The 19,331-nt window shown below is 43.8% G+C and overlaps 1 protein-coding gene across 1 annotated transcript; it reads left to right on the top strand.

The window, feature by feature from the left end:
- The first annotated feature begins 756 nt into the window (after positions 1–756).
- LOC138512995 (proto-oncogene Mas-like) lies at positions 757–1,895 on the top strand. Its single transcript, XM_069627711.1, has one exon. The coding sequence runs from the start codon at positions 792–794 to the stop codon at positions 1,800–1,802; it is 1,011 nt and encodes a 336-aa protein (XP_069483812.1). The 5' UTR covers positions 757–791; the 3' UTR covers positions 1,803–1,895.
- The last annotated feature ends 17,436 nt before the right edge of the window (positions 1,896–19,331 follow it).

Below are 19,331 nucleotides of genomic sequence, written 5' to 3'. Positions count from 1 at the left end.
CGAGCCAGAAAAAACAGCAGGTTACTGCCGGACTCGTAAGGAGGCCAAAAGTGTTTTGTATCGGGGCCAACAGTGCACTGTTGATATTACAAATGTAGATGGAAGAGTACTGTACACGTCTGGTTTATTTACTCATTCTTTAAAGTGTCCCATGGTTTGCTCTCAGTTTAAATGGTCTTCTTTCTTTAGAAACAAGGGAAAGGGGATTAATGGTGTTTACTACTGTTGTTGAGAGATGTAAAAGATCAGGTATTCAAGTCTTGTGCAGGGCACCACTTAGTAGCGTATTCTTCTAAAATGCAAATACATTTTACTCGATATAATATATGACAATCCAAAGCGCTCATGGGAGAATGTCTGTTAGATGAGCACCGGTCACTGGGTATTGTTAGCCCAACAGGAAGAGGCAAGGGGTATGGAACAAATTCCTAAAAACAATCCACAGTTGGATACTAGGTCTGGAATTTTTTTTCACTTTGAGGCAGGTACTTCCAACTTTCTGACACCCGAGTGCTTTCACTTGGAAACCACAGAATGTCCAGTCCCTCTTGATGTCCTTCATGTCAGATCTTTTGTAAAGAAACCTGTTTTTTGGATCTTCAGCGCGTTTCCAAATGTCACATTAAATGCCTATGTTGTCATAGCTCTTTAGAGTTACATGTAGGCTGTCTATATTGCCGCAGCCCCTGAGCTCTTGCAAGACGTATGCAGTAAATATTTAGTAACATGAACTTTCTAGTGATTGAAAATAGGTTTTCTTCTTTCTTAACAGGGCACCTGAAGACCTCACCATGACAGGATTGGGAAATATGTCCCTCAACATCACAGATGCTGCAGGTTTTAATGAGACAGCTGATTCCATGACAGAACCTTCTTCATCCAACAGTTTCATCACTGCGGCAGCTTTCATTTTACTCATTTCCATTCTTGGACTGATCGGAAACAGCTTGGTATTCTGGTATCTAGGTTTCAAGATCAAAAGGACTAAGTACACAGTCTACATCATTAACCTTGCTGTTGCTGACTTGATCTACCTCTTCTGCATTTCCATTGTTATGTGCATCACAATTGTTCTTTTCTTGAAAGACAGACCAATATCAAACGCATTTTCCATCTTAAAAGTACTGGAGATCACACTCAACTGTGGATACTATGCAGAAATGTTTTTCTTAACAGCCGTTAGCTTGGAGAGGTGTATATCCATCTATCATCCCATCTGGTATCCCTACAAATGGCTAAAGTTTCAATCTGCCGTAGTGTGTTTCATAATCTGGGTTCTTTCGTGCCTGGTGACTCTAGTGGACAACCTGGGTTGTCCTCCAGAACTATTTGGCACAGTGGCATACAGGTGTACGGCAGTCCATACATTTTTATCAGTCTTAGTCTTCTTGGTGATTATTCCCATTATGGTCATATCCAGCCTCACCCTTGTCATCAAGATTCGAAAAACCTCCACACAAGTACAGCGATCAAAGTTTGTCATTGTCATTGTGGCATCAGTTATTATCTTCCTCCTATCAGTGGCACCCATGAGGTTGTTGTGGCTTCTGCTATACCTGCAGGTCTATCCTCACAGCTTCTCTGTGGAAGCTTTCTTCTTTGCGGTTTACATATGTGTCTCCATCAACAGCAGTGTCAACCCCTTCATCTACTTCCTGGTGGGCAGACTCAACATGAAGGGAGTCCAGGTATACCTGGAGGGAGCCCTGAAGAAGGTCTTCAGAGAGGATGAAGAGGAGGAAGGAGACAGAGAGAAAAAAGACCACGAAGAGGGAGATACCATAGACTCCACCATCAGCTAGAATGTTTTTTGCTTTCAACTCATGATGGTTATGTGACAAAAGGGAAAGTCTTAAGTAACATGTATGATATTCTATGTTCACTTTGCCAAATGGGCACATCATGGATTTGTTTACGATTATACTTTACTTCATATCAGCATCATGTTATTTGTCTCTGTACGAAGAAGTTTGGGTATTTCCATTGCCTCTGTGCCAGGGACTATCTAGCATGAAGACTTATATGATGTGACAAGGCTCCCTCATATATACATGTCAAAAGCATAAGTTACTTTCCTTCTCCAGAAGAACAGCCTTTGTCCTGATCAGGATGATCAAAGCAGCAGTAGAGGAGATCTGGAGTCCACCTGAAATGTGATGAGAAAGACAATAAATGATAAAAGAGAACCAAATGTTGAAAAGTCAGAAGAACGTAAAATGGATATAGAAAAAGAGAGGAAATCAGACATTGTGTACTGTTTGTTGGACCACTCTACTCCACATCCACCCATCCCCAGGGTGGTTACTTATGAAAGACACAGGTTGGACCGACACACTCAAACAATAACATCTGTAAATATTTTTCATTGCCCCAGTGAAAGGATGGAAATAGTGCTATACCAAATACGAATGCCATTCAAGAACATTTCAAGTCAGGTGAATGGTTTTGAAAGCAAGATTACAATACTCTGCAGGAACATCTAAATGTAACTTGTGTGTATTTGAAGGAGAGGAGGTAGAATCCTTGCACCCCAAGGCTTCTTCACTCACTGATGGCAGAATGTCTGCTCAGACCTCTCACCTCAAGACAGTTGATGATTTTTGGGTCCTGATAACTTTTAGTTTTGGCATGCATTGAATGATGAAGTTTCTGGTGAGATGCATGCTAGTGTCAAAGATGTTGAGCTTGACGTCTGAAATATTGAATTCTCACCCAGGCTTAAGAACTTCACCAAACATTATGTACTTGTGGGAAAACCATTTTACCCATGCTTCAAACGGCAAATATGTGTAATGCAAATATGTCAAACCAGTTTTACAGTGTGCTGACCTTTAATGTTTCAATTATATGTCTCCCCCTCTGACCCGTCATATTCTGGTTTCTATAAACTGGTCTGAACACACACAGACATGTTCTGTATGCAGCATTTTATGCTTGAGATCCTGCTGCTACAATAAATTCATGTTTTCTATCCTCGTATTTACGAATTCGGTTTGACCACATTACAGGAAGATGGAGCGCAAAGTTCCATACAGTGAGTGAGCGATTTGGTGGCTGAACTGTGATGCAGTAGTAATATTGGTAGGCTTAGTAATTGAAGCCGACTGGATTTATTTTATCTTCCAAAGAATGTGTTGTGTGATGAATCCCTCAATGTTGTCACTTTTCCCCAGGAGAGGGACCCTTCCCACGGGGCCAGTGAGGTGAGACTGCTACCCGATAGTCCCCCTAGCGGTGGTACTCAGTGGGAGGATCCCCTGGGTGGGGACCCCCTCTATGAGAGAAGTAAGGACTGTCAAGGGAGAACATGGTATCCACACCATCATGATGCCAGACATATTTTACCCAACCGTACAAATAGGGCTCAAATACCCACACTTCCTCTCTGCCTCCTTTCTTCTACTAATTTCCTTATACATTGCAATTGTGTATATCAGGCAGATAATACTGTGACAAGGAAGAGTGAGGGAGGAGTGGCTATGGATGACTCCAAATGTACTGCCACAAGGAACAGCAGGGCAAAGAAGAGCCCTACATGTAACCGATACGAACATACTCTCTCGAAGATTGGAAATCACAAAGACAATCAGACATTAAAAAGATGAAGGACTCTCTGTGAAGTCAGTCCTGCCCTGAAGCAGCTTTATGCTGTGGCCATAGCAACACAGAGAGGACGCGTTGCAAGAGCAAGAAGGCAAGGATTGAGAAGGCAGAGAAGAGCCGTGACCTACCTCGTTGTTGGGGAATTGTTGGGGAACCCGGCGTCCGCTAGCAGAAACCAAGCCAGCCGAGAGGTCCAGGCGAGACCCGAAGCGCAGTGAGAAACCAGTGTGGTGGAGCTGCCAAAAGAAGACCGCGAGAGCCCAGTGGAAACCATAGAAGCTTACCGGTGTTGCCGAGGACCAGAACCCTCATGGACCAAGTGGAAAGGTATGCGTAGGGGGACCGGGAAGACACAGGGATACCCCAGAAGCTGTGGGTGCGATGAGGTGCAGAGCCATCTTCCTCATCCAAGTGGGACCAAAGAGAGAGACCAGTTGAGAATGAAGGGGGTGAAAGAGAACCCCAAAGAGACTCAAAGTGGTCTAGCTAAAAAACATTAGAAAGCTGAAAGAGGGGCCAGGGACCTGAACATTGAGAAGCCAAGAGAGTTATACATACAAACGTATGCCTGGCAGGTTAGTGAACCAGGCTTAAGAAATCCATCTTGAAGTGCTGAGAAAGGGGTCTGGCACCCACACAACATGAGAAGTCGAGGGGAAGAGATTATAATGACTCCAATGGCATCATTACTCCCTTTCTGGCGGTGACCTCTCCCCATGTGGCCAGGGGAAGGCAGCCGCTATACGATCCTGACCCTGGGGGAGGCTACATGATGGAGGATCACATGGGCGAGACAATCCCCGGGAGGCAGTGGTGATGTCCATGGATGAGACATGGTATCACCTTTCCCCAAACAGGATGAATCTCCCAAACACAACATCCTAATTGCCTATTGTCGTTCGTTCCCTGCTCTCCCCAAAGGGTAGTGCTTGCTATATTTTTCTCAAACAAATCTCCAAACCAGTTCTCCAACCTGGACCTATCCTCAGAACATGTTGAAACCATTTCTACAATGTTTTCGGGCAAATTGGCAAAAAGAAACTACCTTTCCCAGAAATCCCTTAACACTGCAATGAGGAGAAGGAATGGAGCAATGCAAATCAAAGGGAGCCCCAAGCACAGGCTTCGCTCTAGTTGTTGTGAGCCTTCACTTGTGCCCAGAACATTTAAAAGAAGATCAGAAGAAAGAATGACAGGCTGCTGGTGGGAGCGGACTGCAACTCTCTGAGAAGCTGGAGAAATGGGAGAAGCACTTTGGAGCCGACCAGCTCATGCAGTGAGCAGAACGGGAGGACGCAGAGAAGCTTTCATGTGGGAATGCCAGAGGCAAGAAGGGTGTTCCTTGGCATTTGCCAGTGAAAGGACGAGAAGAGGCAAAGCCCAGCCAGCACCAAGAGAGACCTGGTTACCAAAAGCCGAGCAGCACAAAGAGAAAGTCCATCGTCTGACCTCGGCGAGTTGCAAGTAGAGCAGGAGACGGTGTCATGAACCATCGGACACACCCCTTCTGGGCCTCCTGGTCCCTGACACGTCGGGGCTTACGCTCAGTTATACTACCAACATGGCCGCAAGCACAGAACGCTGCCTACCAGCCTTCACATCCAATGCAGCACGTTCTATAAAGTAGCCACACCCCTGCGGCCCCGCGCGTCTCAATGCTACTGTATTGTCAATGCATTAACCTGGGCCACCCCATTAGTTAATGCCGGAGATGCCCTCCTGGATGATTATGACAGATTCATTCAAGCTCTCAAGACCATGTTTGACCGCCCAGAACAGGTCTATACCGCTCAGGAACGTCTACTTGATTTCCAGCAGGGCTCCCAGGACATGCTCACGTATGTAACACAATTCAAGCAATTGGCTAAAGAAGCGGACTGGTCCTCTGAAGCTTGCTTCACCCTCTTTCGAAGAGGGCTAAACGAAGACATCAAGGATGAACTAGCCAGGGTGGCAAGTCCAAGTTCATACCAGGCCCTTATGGATCTCACTCTACAGATTGATTTTCGCATCCAGGAAAGGAAGGCAGAGAAAAAGAAGACCAAGTTACCCTTCCAGAAGAACCCCATTGAGACTTCCTCTAAATCCGAAGGTGGTTCAGTGGACCCATATCCCCCCAAGAAAGGTTACGAAGGATCCATACCGGCTTATGCATGTATTGTGCCTCGGACAAACATTTAGCGAGAGAGTGTCCTATAGCCCCTCCACGGCGTTCGGGAAACGCCAACTCCCGATCCTAGATGGAGCACAGTTTCGGGAGAGAGATGTTAGCTCCACATCTATACCATCCTTGAACTCTCCTGGACAATTTTACAGGCCTTTCTATCGCCATCCAAGAAGGAAACCTACCCCATTCTGGCATTAGTGGACTGTGGGGCCATGGGAACATTCATAGATCAAGAATGGGTCCTTAAACACCCTATTCCTTATGAATCCCGGAATATCATGCAACCTGTAGAAGCAATTGATGGGAGACCTCTTTCTGACACATCGGGGCTTACGCTCAGTTATACTACAACCATGGCCGCAAGCACAGAACGCTGCCTACCAGCCTTCACGTCCAATGCAGCATGTTCTATAAAGTAGCCACACCTCCGCGGCCCCGCGCGTCTCAACGCTATTGTTAGCTGTGGCTAGACGTGCGCTCCATAGTTCGCCTTCGCGGAACTCTGTTGTTTCCTGGTTCCCGGACCTTCTGCTTTCCTACTATTCTCACTCCTTCTTATTCAGCCTTCTCCCGGATTCCGTGCATCCGCCTCTGAGTGCTCCTTTCCCCTTTCCTGGACTTTCTGGAGTTTCCTAGCAATCCCGGACTTGAAGCTGAACGAACACTGGAAGCCGAAGATGGCCGAGCAGGCTTGTACAAGACCCGAACCATACGAAAGAAAACTCCCCTCCTAAGGATTCCATCAAGCAGCGAAAACAGGTGAAAAAAGGGGAAACCTGTGACAGATGGCATGAAGAGCCAGTGAGTCTGCACTGGGACAGAGGGAGCACTGCAGCGTATTGGTACACACGCCATATGTTAAACATTGAAACAGTTAAGTCAGATAAAGAGAGGAAAGCATTTTCTGATACTGGAAGTAAGAAGTTAAAAGCACATTTGCCACAAATAAAAGTCTTTAATGGACAATGCAGATTGACGCACAATGATAAAGAGGGAATGATTGGAAGTATGTATGAAATGCTAAAGAGGGAATAACGTATGAAACAAAGGAATTAACCAAGAGAGCTAATGTGATGAACTACCTAGGGGGGAGTCACAGACACAGACAATTACAAGAAGTCCTGGGAGGAGAGTATACCAGGCAGTTGCAAGTGTGTAGAATAAGAAGCCCTGGCAGGGGACCAGGCAGTTGCAAGTGTGAGACAACAAGGAGCCCTGGCAGGAGAGTACACCAGGTAATTTTAAGTGTGAGAAAACAAGAAGACCTTGCAGGAAATTACACCAGGCAACCAAAAGGGTGTGAAACTAGACAAGCAGAGAAACCCCTGTCAGGAGAGTACACCAGGTATCCTGACAATCTAAAGGCCAAAGGTAGACACAGAACTGTCTTTTATATTGAACAGGAGTAAAAGACAAGAGTTGTTATTATTAAGACGTCGTGAAGAAGAATCCAGGGGAAGGGTGACACCCACTGGATTGAGGAGCTATATCAACAAGAGACTTTATGTTGGAGCTATTCATTTCTTTTTTTTAACACTTTTGAAATGCTGAAGGCCAAAGACATTACCCCTTTCACCTTAACATTTATTTCATTGGAATGTGAGGGTCAGAATAGTAGTTTGGACACATGACGGTTTTGTTTTGGACTTCCTGACTCTGACAGATCCTTAGATTTTGATTTAGGAAGGGAAACAACTTTAGCACAGGGACAGCAAGGCCTTTTCCCAAACCCTTTAGTGTCATCAATATAAGTGTTTAGCCAAAACTATGTATAACATGTATCTGACTTTCTTTCCTGACCCTTCACAAGATCCTTTAGTAAAAGTCGCGAGAAGTCCAGAGGGAGAGATCCTTTGGCATAAGTCACAAAAAGTCCAAGGGGAGAAGAGGTCCTTTTGGCACAAATTACGAGAATGTATGAGAGAATGAGTATGCCTGAATATAAATTGGAATGAATGTGGTGTATGAATAAATTAATTTTTGTTGGTATTTGCACAACACTGCCACAGAGAAATCCCATAAGTGGATTACTCTTGCTTCACACACAGCTATTTATTTTTTGGTGTTCACTCTGCCAGTTTACCCTAAAATCTTAACAGGTGCTAATCTATTGCACTTGCACTTTCTCCAGAGATTTGGTTGTTTCCTTTGAAATCTTTTTTTTAGAAATATTTTTTGACGTTGAAAACACATTTTTAAGACTGTTGAATGAAAATTAATAAATGATATATTTTTTGTAAAATGGTTTGGAGCATGATTTGCATACCTTGACTGGTGCTCTAGGCATGGCGACTCCTTCTGGAAAGAAAACAGATAAGCCCCTTAGCGCTATTGTGTTTGTTGTTCAAGGCTTCGTCTATATATTTTGAGGATGCGCTAACATTGGGGCCAATAATCCTCTTACCTCCCCTATAGTGTTTTGTGTGACAAATTACGAGAAGACCAGAGGAAGAGAGATATATCCTTTGGCAGAAGATAGTACTCTGAAAAATAAAGCTATTGGAAAAGAGAGCCTTGGAGAGGCTTGGGGAAGGTAAATGCCTTCACAATAATGTTTTGGAACTTGGAACTTTGCCGAGAAGGTCTGGAGAGAGATAAACTTCCTCCCCGATCACGAGGAACAACACATTAAAGCCTAGTGATGGCTAGGGGAAGAAGGATATTCCCCCACCATTCATGAACTCCCTGAAACATCCTGAAGGAGGGGGCCATCCTACTATAAGCATGGTGCAATCTAGTTATAGGTGGCTCTGTTAAAGTGTAAGGGATGGAAATAGGTTTGGGACCTAGGACAGTCGACTATTTACTTTTGACGGACAATCTGACGTTATCTTTAGTTTTGTTTGAGGCAGGAAAACCCCTCTTAGTTATAGGGACAGGTAGGTACTTTTCCTTATTTTTATATTCAATAAATGTTTATGTCAACAAGCATGCTGCCACGTCTACTTCTGCACCCTTACAGTTGGTTGTCTACAGTTTTCAAGCCCCTTGTAACAATCTGCCCCTTCAGTACATATTGAAGGGCCCAGGTTAGTGTTGTTCAACACATCTTGTAGAGCAGCAATTATTGGCCAGCTTACAAAATAGAGGAACATTGCACTGTGTCAAAACCAGAGATAAATGTACCTATAAAGTCAAAGCCTTCATCATGGCAAAAAAGAGCATCGAGGAATCGGTATCGGCTCAGTTATGGAGCTTAATCCAGATCCTAATGCATTTTCAAACCGGCAGTATGGAGTATGGACCAAGGCCATTAAATTATATTTTTTCACATCTAAATATAGCTAGTAAAATAACGGAGTCATTGTTGTGTTTGTTGATCTTCAATAGCATTTGTAGGAAGATATTCTGATACCTGTTGCTAGATTTTGGGGATCGGTCTTCTTGCAGGTAATTTCGTAGATACTTTTAATGAAAAGTATGAGTTTGTTACGCCAGCCAAGGGCGACTAGAAGATCTTTTACAGATGAGATTTGCTTGCCAGTGCTGTGTCTTGGCACTTTATTTCAACATGTAATAGCATCTTTAAAGTTCTACTACATGTAACCAATGACATTATAGGGGCAGCAGGAGAGCATTTTCCTTTGCTGATGTTTGCAGATGATATGATCATTTTTGCCAGCAGTTAGAAAGGACTTCCCAGCTTGTTAGGGCCTTTATACAATTCTTTTGTTAGCAAGGAAGATCAAGTCCATAATGAATCTAAGGTGATGGTCGCTGGCTGAACATAAAATCTAAAAAGATTGTTTGATAGATTATGAGAAACTTGAGGTAGGCAAGCCAAAGGGCAATGGGTGGCCCAGGTTCTCATTCTGTGGCCTTCTCTGATCACACAGAAAAATCTGTGTCAGTGTTTTCCTAACGAGCGCAAGGCATCTACCACTTCAACCATTTGTGTGATGGAAAAGCAGTGGGCACTGAATTAACCGCACACCTGTGAAAATTTGTCAGAGCTTGATGCTGTGTTCTCTGGGAAATAGTGCGCCAATCCAAAGCAAGCAAATATAGTCCTGAAACATCTCTTAAATTTGCAGCCTCAACAACAAGCTAAATAGTCCTTCTGGACCTGGGACAATTGCCTGTAATTGATGAACTCAAATTGTCTGCATTATTCTTTTGTGTCAGTTCACTGGCCAACCCATTTTGGCAAATTTGTAGGAGGTAATTTGGAATCAGGTGATGCAATGGCTAATCAATGACTTATATATGTTTGGACCCAGCATCAACTGTTAAATTGAGATCCCTTATGGTTCTGCCAGAACTGCTGAAGAAATATGCCATTGCCACATTGACAGATGTGCTTTCTGCTCAGAGGATGGCTCCCTTATCATACTTAAAGTGATAAATAATGAGGTGTCATACATTCACGGACACCGTGGGATTTGGAAATGATGTCTCATTGGCTGATTCTCCTATATCCCATAGGTGCAGATTCTCCCAAAAAATGTGGCGCATCATTTGCGTGAAATAAACCTTGCCTCTATTCCCGATTTCGCTGGGGAGAAAAGTCGATTCTCATCAGTCATTCCTGACACCAACTGCCCGAAGACACACACCTGAGTTCCCTACCTCTGAAAGAGGGTGGATGGCAGGGCCAGGGAGTGGCAAGAAGGGACAGGAAAGCCAAAGGAGGGGGTGGGGGACGAGGCACCCCCAAGTCCCACATCAGAGCTCTAAGCCATCGCCAGGAGAAGTCATCCCGGTCTTCGGTCCTGGCTCTAACTTGTGCCCTGCTCAATCCCAAGTATGTAGTAGATGATGAGGGACATAGTTTAAGAGACGGCAAGTTCCCCATCATCACTACTACACACTAAGACAAATAGGGTGAAGGGATTGTGAAACGGACATTATTCCATTGCTCTCAGCAAACTTGAGGGTGCAGCTGCTACTCTTATGTCATGACCTGATTGTGGATCTCCTAGGTGCAAACACAGACAAGCTTGGGGAGCCTTGTTCCATGACATTGGGCTCTTCACTACAAAATCTAGAGGCTCTCCAGTCACTGCTGATGCCGGTGTGGCAACAATGATGGTTTGACTCAAAGCAGACAAACAGTATGGGCAACCTCAAACAACAATGGTAATGAAATGACCATTAAGGATTCTACATCTAAATGACTTACCACAGAATCACATGTAGCGCATCATCTCTAACTTGTAAGACTGGAGATTTCACTAATTAGTTTCTTACGTAAGGGAAGAATGGATTCTGGCCCAAATCCTTCTGGAGAAAAGTTTAAATCGAATTCAAGACCTTGTGAATCAAGATGATGCAGAAATGGATCTGTTAGATAATCAGGGACTTTATAAATGCATGGTGAGACAGGATAGTATTGCTGCTGCTTTTAGTAGTTTCTCATTCGTGAAAAAGATGTAATTCAGAAACAAACATTGAGTAACCCGAGTGGGTTTGCACAATTGAATTCCAGTGGCAGGAAGTCCAAGCGCAATATGGACATCCGAAAGCAGCCTGAGTCATCATTAACAAATTGCTAATTGAGGGTTTCCACTTGTACTACAAATCAGATTTTGATGACTGGTCCCATGTGTACCCCTCCCTATTTACTTGGTGGGTGTGGTATCAATCTGGCAGAGGAGTCTGAGTCTGTTCGCACAGATTCATCTACTATGGTACCATGTAAAGAGCTGAGTTTCTGAGTGATGGAGAGGGAACCATTTGCAAATTTTGACCCAATGGAAGGGTGAATCTAATCTGTACGTTCAAAGGCTGTTTACAGGGTAACAGAAATACCCATAAAAGAAGACTCTCTAGGGTCCTACTTGATTGTCTTTGCATTGTAGCAAAGTCCACCATGATGCTTCCTCCGCTACGAATACTGTCAGACTGCAAATATCTTAAGGGGATGTATTTTAAAGGTAATTGTTGCAGACCCAAGCATCCTGAACATATTCTGGACTAAACGGGTTGTCCTGTCCAAAGCCAATATTAAAGTGTATTTAGACAAAGGGGATACGCACTGCCATTTTCATGAGCATTGATATTTGCACAGAGTTGCTCAAAGCTTAAAATAAATGAGCCTCAATTGTGTAAACATCAGCACTGGAGCTATTGTAAGAACAGATTAAATAGGTTCATTAGCTATGACTAATATGAATTCGAGAAGGCACTAGTTAAATCAGCCCAATTGAAACTTTCAGCCCATGCAAAGGACCCTGTATGTAAGAGTGCAAACCCCCCTAGCAGATAGGGGTTTACGTATAACCGTTGCTAAAGGAATCAGTTTTACAATAGTGTCATGGAACTGTAAGGGTTCAGAAGGTGGAGACGGACACACTGGTGGCATGGTTGCCATAAACTTTTATTATACCAGAAAATAAAAAATCGACCTCTCCCTAACTCTACAGGGTTGGGGTTCCCTACCTCAACTAAAATACAATGGATGCAGTCAGAATGTCAGTATAAATCAAAAAGTCCAATGCCCTTTGTCCAAAAGCCTCCTTCTGTCCCTTACACTTATAACTAAACTAAAAAGGTAGTGGTTCTTCTTGATACAGAAGAATGACGCCCTTCTTCTGAACAACGAATCACAGTTTCAACTGCATGTGGGAATTTTAGCGTAGGGAATGACTCCCTTCCCCAGGTCTCAGCCCTTTTCCAAGGTACAAAGCAAAGTTCCAAGTTCAAATGTCCACAAACAGAAAAGTTCTCAGTTCAATTCAAAGGGGTAAAGTTTCAGTTCAAACATCGACATCCCTTATTGCATATAGTTGCTTTTTCACTATTGGGTTCCTGGAGAATGCCTCCCTTCTCCAGGTATCTTTTAGACTCAATTACCAGGAGATTGACTCCCATCTCCAAGTGTTTGACCCTCACTATTTATTCTCCATACACAGCCAGGGAGAATGTCTCCCTTCCCCTGGATTCCCTTTTTACTTGTTGGCCCAAGCACTGAGTGAATGACTCCCTTCTCCTGGTCTTCTTTGGCTATGTTCTCACTCTTGGCTTTTAGTTTCACAGTTCATAATACCAAGAGGAACAATTTCCTTCCCCAGGCCTTTCTCAGACTTCTCATTACAATTTACATGACAACAGCAGGGGGAATGTCTCCCTTCCCCTTGCCTTTCTCTGGCTTCTTGTTACAATTTGCAGCATTAGGAGGAATGTCTCTGTCTCAATCATGCAATGCCTTTCTCAATCATGCAATGCCATGAAAATGATAGTTTACCAATGGTTCCTCTTGTCTTTGGCAGACATGGTTCATTCTCCTGCCAGGTACTGCCATGACTTGGATGACTCTTCTCACTTCTTCAGTGCAGGTCCCAGACCTCTATATGGTGTCTCTTTCCCAGGGTGTCTCTACTCACCCCTGCTCGGTATGTTTGGAGTTTTTCACAACTCTGTTACGCCCTCATCAACCTTCCCAGCAACCCAGATACGTTGTGGGTTCGTGCTGGCTTCCTCTGGTTTGTCTGGGGTCCTCCAGGCTTTGACTTCGGTATTCTCCTGTGTTCTCTGCTCTTCCGGCTGGCTGCAGTGACTCCACAGTGTGGTTCCTTGCTCCGTGTGCACATTGGCTCCATGGCATACTGTCCAGGCTTCTCGCATGCCTAGATACTCTGTCTACCGGGTTTCCATTTGGTTCTGCCACAGTGGACTAAACAGGGAGTTCCTGGCTCTCTCTCTCTTGCTCCAGTCACCTGCGTCTTCACCGTACTGTGCCGAACTACTTCCTTCCTCGCCGCTCCACCTGGGGGGCTTTTACCTTTGTTAAGTCCCTCATCTGTCTTTATCTTCCAACTAGTAAAACAACTACAATGCATATGTATGTTATCTTGAGGACTCCTCATTGCTCCACATGTTCTGCTCGTCCCAGTGTCTTCCAGGAGATCTTTCTAAGATCATCCTTACTCTTCCTCGTCCCAGTTAATCTTGTGTTTCCAATGTTACACAGGTAAATGGAAGTGTGGGCTACAGAGGGTTGGGCAAAAGCATGGGAGGATGTGTGGGAGGTGAGTGCAGGTGATGAAAGGTTGGCATACCGTGTTTCCCTTGGATCGTAGTCCTTGTCCACAGAGGGGGAGTCTCCCCCCATGAGATCCTCCTGCTGGGTACCAGCTAAGGGGGACTATCGGGTAGGGGCCTCACCTCCATGGCCTTATGGAAAGTGGCTCCCCCTCAGGAGAAGTGATGACATCCAAAGATTCATCACAGAACATAGCTCAGTTAAGTAAGAAGCTTGGGGATCCTGAGTTTGTATCTTTTATTTCTAGATTTGACATATTAATGTTTGAGGAGATTTGGGAATTAATATTAATCCCACTAAATGGTGTTGGCATTTTCCGCTCTCCAGCAATACAAAGCAGGAGTGGCAGAAATAAAAGAGGCCTGGCTATCTATGTGGCTAAGAAGCACGACATCAGATGCTGTCTGGCGACTTCATCTGATAATGTATTGAGTGCCTATATACAGAGAAATTCAAGCGGTTCGCTATTACTCATACATGTCTACAATGCATTCCATGGTTACGGCTTCAGCCCTAACATCAAGTGCATATCAATAATTGAAAAATAAGAAGGTATGTTAGGTATGGTGACGTGATATATTGTAAGCCCTGAAGAAGCTCACCATAGGTTTTGGAAAACTGCATGACTGTTGTGGTTAAACACATGTAGGCTAATGAACAGAGTCTAGCAGTAATGTAACCAAGGAAAAACACTATCCTTGGATTAGATACACGAAGCAATATTGTAATAGTCTGAACATGTTTTATATATTTTTATTTTAATGTTGGTTTGATGTATAATAAAGAAAAGTTTCACACCATAATAGGTTAGATTCTGTTTGTTTTAACATCTTTAGGAGTACACAATGCCATTGAAAAGTGTGGCTCTTGTTTAACTAGTGATGTTTTGTGTGCTCTGTGGTGACGCTCACATACATCTGTGAGCCCCTCACCCGCTGTCCTCAGGAACAGGTAGTTTAGTTGTGGATTGAAGGGAGCGTCAGGTGGCTGTGCAGGCTGAGTAATGCATGTGAAACAATCAGGGATGGCCACGACTGCTCTAGCAGATTCCAAAGTAACAAGAAGGCTGTGCAGCACCTCCAGCAGGTGATGTTACGCGAAGGTGCATCTGGAAGCTATGGCCTGAGCAGTTGACGCATTCCTACCTCATTCAAAAAATAACTGAATCGTGCCAAATTGGATTAATTATTAGGCTCTATGCATGAAGGAGTTGTGTGAACAAAGCAGAACCGTTAGAAACTCTTGTTGGGAGACCCTATGCTATCTCATCGCTGTAAGCCCGAAAGTAAACCAACCTCATGAACAGCTCCAACAGTAGCAAGCACATACGTGTTCACCCTATTGCTGACTCTCAATTTGCCAAATATGAGACAGATGCAATTAACCCTTTATTTCACCAATTCTCTTCAAGGTGTTGGGGTCGGCTCCCTACAACACTGTCCTCAATAAAAAATATCAGGTTGCTATTAGCTAACTGGGCGTGTAAACTCTACACAATTGCTTCCTTCAACTTTCCCTCCTGTCACGTCACCCTGAGCAACCACGATGTTCTAAGCTGCACACCACTGAAACTTGTTTGGAGAGTACTGATGATCTACCACTTCATCATTACTACTCCACCTTCTTTGTCCCCCCTTTCAAAGAGGCGATCTTAACCTTTGGTACGTTTCAACCTGGCAAACCCAATTTCAATTCCACTGTAGATAAATTAGTATCCAATCCATTGCTGTGTTGGTGCTGGAACTTCATGAATTATGACAGCAGCATCTCTCCAATCATCTCCTGCCAATCAGGTCCTCCATTCCTTTGGCAGCACTCATCCTCTTTGCTCACCTGCACTCAAAGAGCTCTTGGTTTAAATTGCCCCTCCATACCTAGCAAGAAAGTATGTGCCAATGACGCTGGAGAAGTTCAACCTCCCCACTACACCCACTCTGCCCACCCATGGTCCTGGGGCCGCACCGTTGTCTTTAAACTCCCTAAATGATTGGTTCTAAGGGTTGCAAGGTTTCCTTCATAATGGATCATAAAGCATGGGGATAGGGTGAATTACTCGCGACCACTCATGTCTCCTTGGATCTTGCTTGCCAACACCCAAACCCTGCTGCTCTCGTATGCCGGGTGCCAGAGCCTCCACTCAGACTGTCAGCATACTTCTAGCTCGCATCATTTTCCTCGTTTCCTTCCTGCACCTTTCAGTTCCAGGCAACAGAGCTTCACTATCCACTTGCCACAAATATAGTATTCAATAGGATAACAGATGCAAGGACTATCTCCCATCCTCTTTCTACTAACAGAAAATAATGCAATCTGACCCTGCTGTGAAAAATAGGCCTCATGGAATCAGCCCTGATGTGCTAACTAGAAATAATGGTATGTGGTCCACAATCTCCTTCATAAAATAATCTTTAAACAGTCTAAACTTCTGGGCAATGTTACTGGTCAGGGGTGCTTTAAAATTCAACACTTTCCACTATTGTTCGTCCAACATTTTACTGGGGAGAACCCCCAAACATGCACCTAAAAGGTGGGATTTAATCAATCACGCCAGACACAGACTCAATATGTTGTAGAATACACTATTTGATAAATTCTCCCCTAATATTTTTGAGAAGGAAACCCTGCGATACCTTGTTTTGTCTTCTTTACTTACTATAAGGATTTGACTAATAGGACTTCCTTAACATGCTTAAAGGTGTATGATTTGCCACTGCATTTCTCAGAAATCATTAAGTGGGAGGCTACAAGCCTCCTGTTGATAGAATGCCCTTGGTGTGCATGGGGGAAGGTAAGGGGAATGCTCTGAATTTATGTATTAGGGATAGTCAGATGTGTTTTAAAAATGGCTTATTGCTCCAGGACTTTCTTTTCCTTAATCTTTGCCCCATGACCAAGGGAAAAAAGCTAGCTACTTCTAGTTGTGACACTTGTGTGGATCCTGATCCAAGAAGGCAAGAAGAATAGATGATAGCACCATGACAGTTATCCTGTGGCTAACTAAAGATCCACTCAAGGTCCTCTCAAGGCCATCAACATTCAGTCTTGTAGGTCCATTTATCAGCTCTTGCTACATTCATGTAGAGGCTGCTCTTCCCAGCTCATTCAGCATCATTGTGGCCATTTTTTATTGCAATCCTAGACAACTACACAAATCCCCTGGACTGCTGAAAAAGCTTCCTGGGCTCTTTGCCAGTCACACTTTATTACTGGAGTGACAAAAACTGTCTAGATGCCTGAATTGGTCAGACTATCGAAGAAAACCTCAGCATAAGATTGTGAATGGTACTATTAGGCTGCTTCAGGAGAACTTGCAGCAATCTGAAAACTCCGAGAAACATTGACTGTGAGTTCACAGAGTATCATTGGCTGACAATTGCTACAACAAGGAATACCTAAAGAAAGGACTGCGGGGAATCGAATTAAAGGATTTGTTCCTATATTTGAACACTGCAAGGCTAGTGAGACTTTGACTACTTGAAAGATAGCTCTAAGGTAACTGATCCAATGAGTTCCCCACTTTGAAGTTAAATATGTAAAGGAGAGCTGCGGCTATCAACACATATTTTGACTATTCACGGTTGACTTAGCTTAACCCTTATCCAACTTAGAACTGCACCCATAACTCTTTGTAAGGTCAGGAATACATGAATTGATTCTTCCTGTAAATACTTTGCCATAATATTTAACAGTGCATTCTATTTTTTGTAACTCAAAGTTGACAGTCAATTTATTGAAAGTAATAATTAGTTGCACTGTCTCTGATGCCCCACCGACACTCTTAGGTATTTTGCCTTTTCTGCTTGACCACATTTACAACAGTTGAGTAGTGAAACATTTAAGGGAGATCAAAGCTCCTTTATATATGAACTCCTCAGTATATGAACATAGTCTGGAGAGATTGTTTCCCGCACTTGGTGTCAGCAACAGCATCTGTATCAGGAACCACTCCATACAGTAAAAGAAGAAACTCCTACTGAAACAGAGCTGTGAGCTAAACGATTAAGCATTCCAGAGTTTGGAGAGCTCTGCGGGTCATGGAAATTCAAAATTCAAGCGTTAAACAAAATGAAATGGCTGACAGTCGATCATCAATATCAACAACTGAGACAGCAGGATCCTGAAGAAACAGAGGAGGAAGGGACCAATTTACAGGAGTACCCTTTCTCCAATCACATTCCTGCAATGTTCCCTGTGACAGCATCTGTGACCAAGTATCCCCTGAAGCGGAAGCACTCCAAGTCAAAGCACTGGACTGGAGATTCAGAGTACATAGCTGGCAGAACAAAAGACTCACTGTGACTTGGAGAGAGACAAATTAACATTGGAAGATGGCAAGCTGGTGAAAAGGGGAAATGACAGTCTTCATCAGATGGAGTTGAAGAGGATGGAGCTTGAAGGCACACATGTAAACAATCACAGCATCACACAAATGACAGGAAAGGAAGCAGCCACCCTTGCCAGCCCGGTCTCGAAAAGATTTGGTTGACAAGTATGTGGTTCTTCTGATAATGTATATTGGTGATCTTCAATTGGTTTGGGGTGCTCTATGTAAAAGGAAAGGGAGGAGTATAAAGCTGTTTGTTTACTCAGTTGCTTATGTCAGAGCTGAAGTGAAGTGATTCTTGAACTAAGCGTGACTGAACAACGAGAATATGGGAGCACCAGAGGCACATGTTGAAAATTCCAAATTAGAATATCAGAGATTTCTGAGATTTTTGTAAGGAAGATAATGTAATTTGGGAAACATGGATCGAAGGTGCAATGAGGAATTTGAATGAATATGTTTGTGGGCACAATGTAAACACTCATGATGGGTCATAAAAAGTCAGCATGCTAGCACACAACTTGAAAGGCTTTCCTTTGAATTTGCATCAGCACCTTGCAGATTTGAAAGTGGTTCACCCCAAGTTGGTAGATATGGCTGTGAACCAGATGGTGACTCAACAACTTAACCAAGAGTGACAAGGGGCCACCCCATAGGCAGGATTCCAATCCCCAACAGTTGACCATTAAAAGTCCCTCCCAGCAGCTCTCAATTATAATGGTGGGTAGACCACCTGATGGTCGGTTTCACAAGATTAGCAGGTCCCAGGTGTTGGTGTGTGGTAAGACAAATGACCATTGCAGTTCTGAAGGGTGTGGAACCATGAAGTTCTTAACAGAGGAAGGAGCTCTCCATTGCAGTGCCAAGACCTTAGGGATACAGTTTACCAACATAACCCTCCAGTCCGAGGAGAAGCACACAGAGATCCCATTGGAAAAAACATTATTTCCATGGGCATATGGCATCATTACCAGGTGGTGCTGAATGAGATTTCAGTGACTACACATAGCTATTTCCTGAGAGAGTTCAACAGTAGACAATGGACTTCTGCCTTCAGAAATACATGAACCAGAACCTATATGGTAGAAAGAAAAGCTGATGCTCTAGCCAAGCCCCTTGCTATAGTGAGCCAATAATTCCTGAGCTAGGTGCACAATGGAGGCTATTTTTGCTCCTCAGCCAGTGGCCCTTTGTGGTAGCTCATGGACTATACTTGACAGGTCACCTTGGAGCGATGAAAGCTTTGGAGGTTA

The sequence above is a fragment of the Ambystoma mexicanum genome, chromosome 12, assembly GCF_040938575.1.
Source record: "Ambystoma mexicanum isolate Mex_15411 chromosome 12, UKY_AmexF1_1, whole genome shotgun sequence".
NCBI classification, from domain to species: domain Eukaryota; kingdom Metazoa; phylum Chordata; class Amphibia; order Caudata; family Ambystomatidae; genus Ambystoma; species Ambystoma mexicanum.
Note: the sequence above shows the minus strand (reverse complement) of the source record. Positions and strands in the feature narration are given on the sequence as shown.

Bases quoted from the DNA above. Each gene is read 5' to 3' on its own strand.
- LOC138512995 (XM_069627711.1), top strand. From the start codon at position 792: ATGACAGGATTGGGAAATATGTCCCTCAACATCACAGATGCTGCAGGT.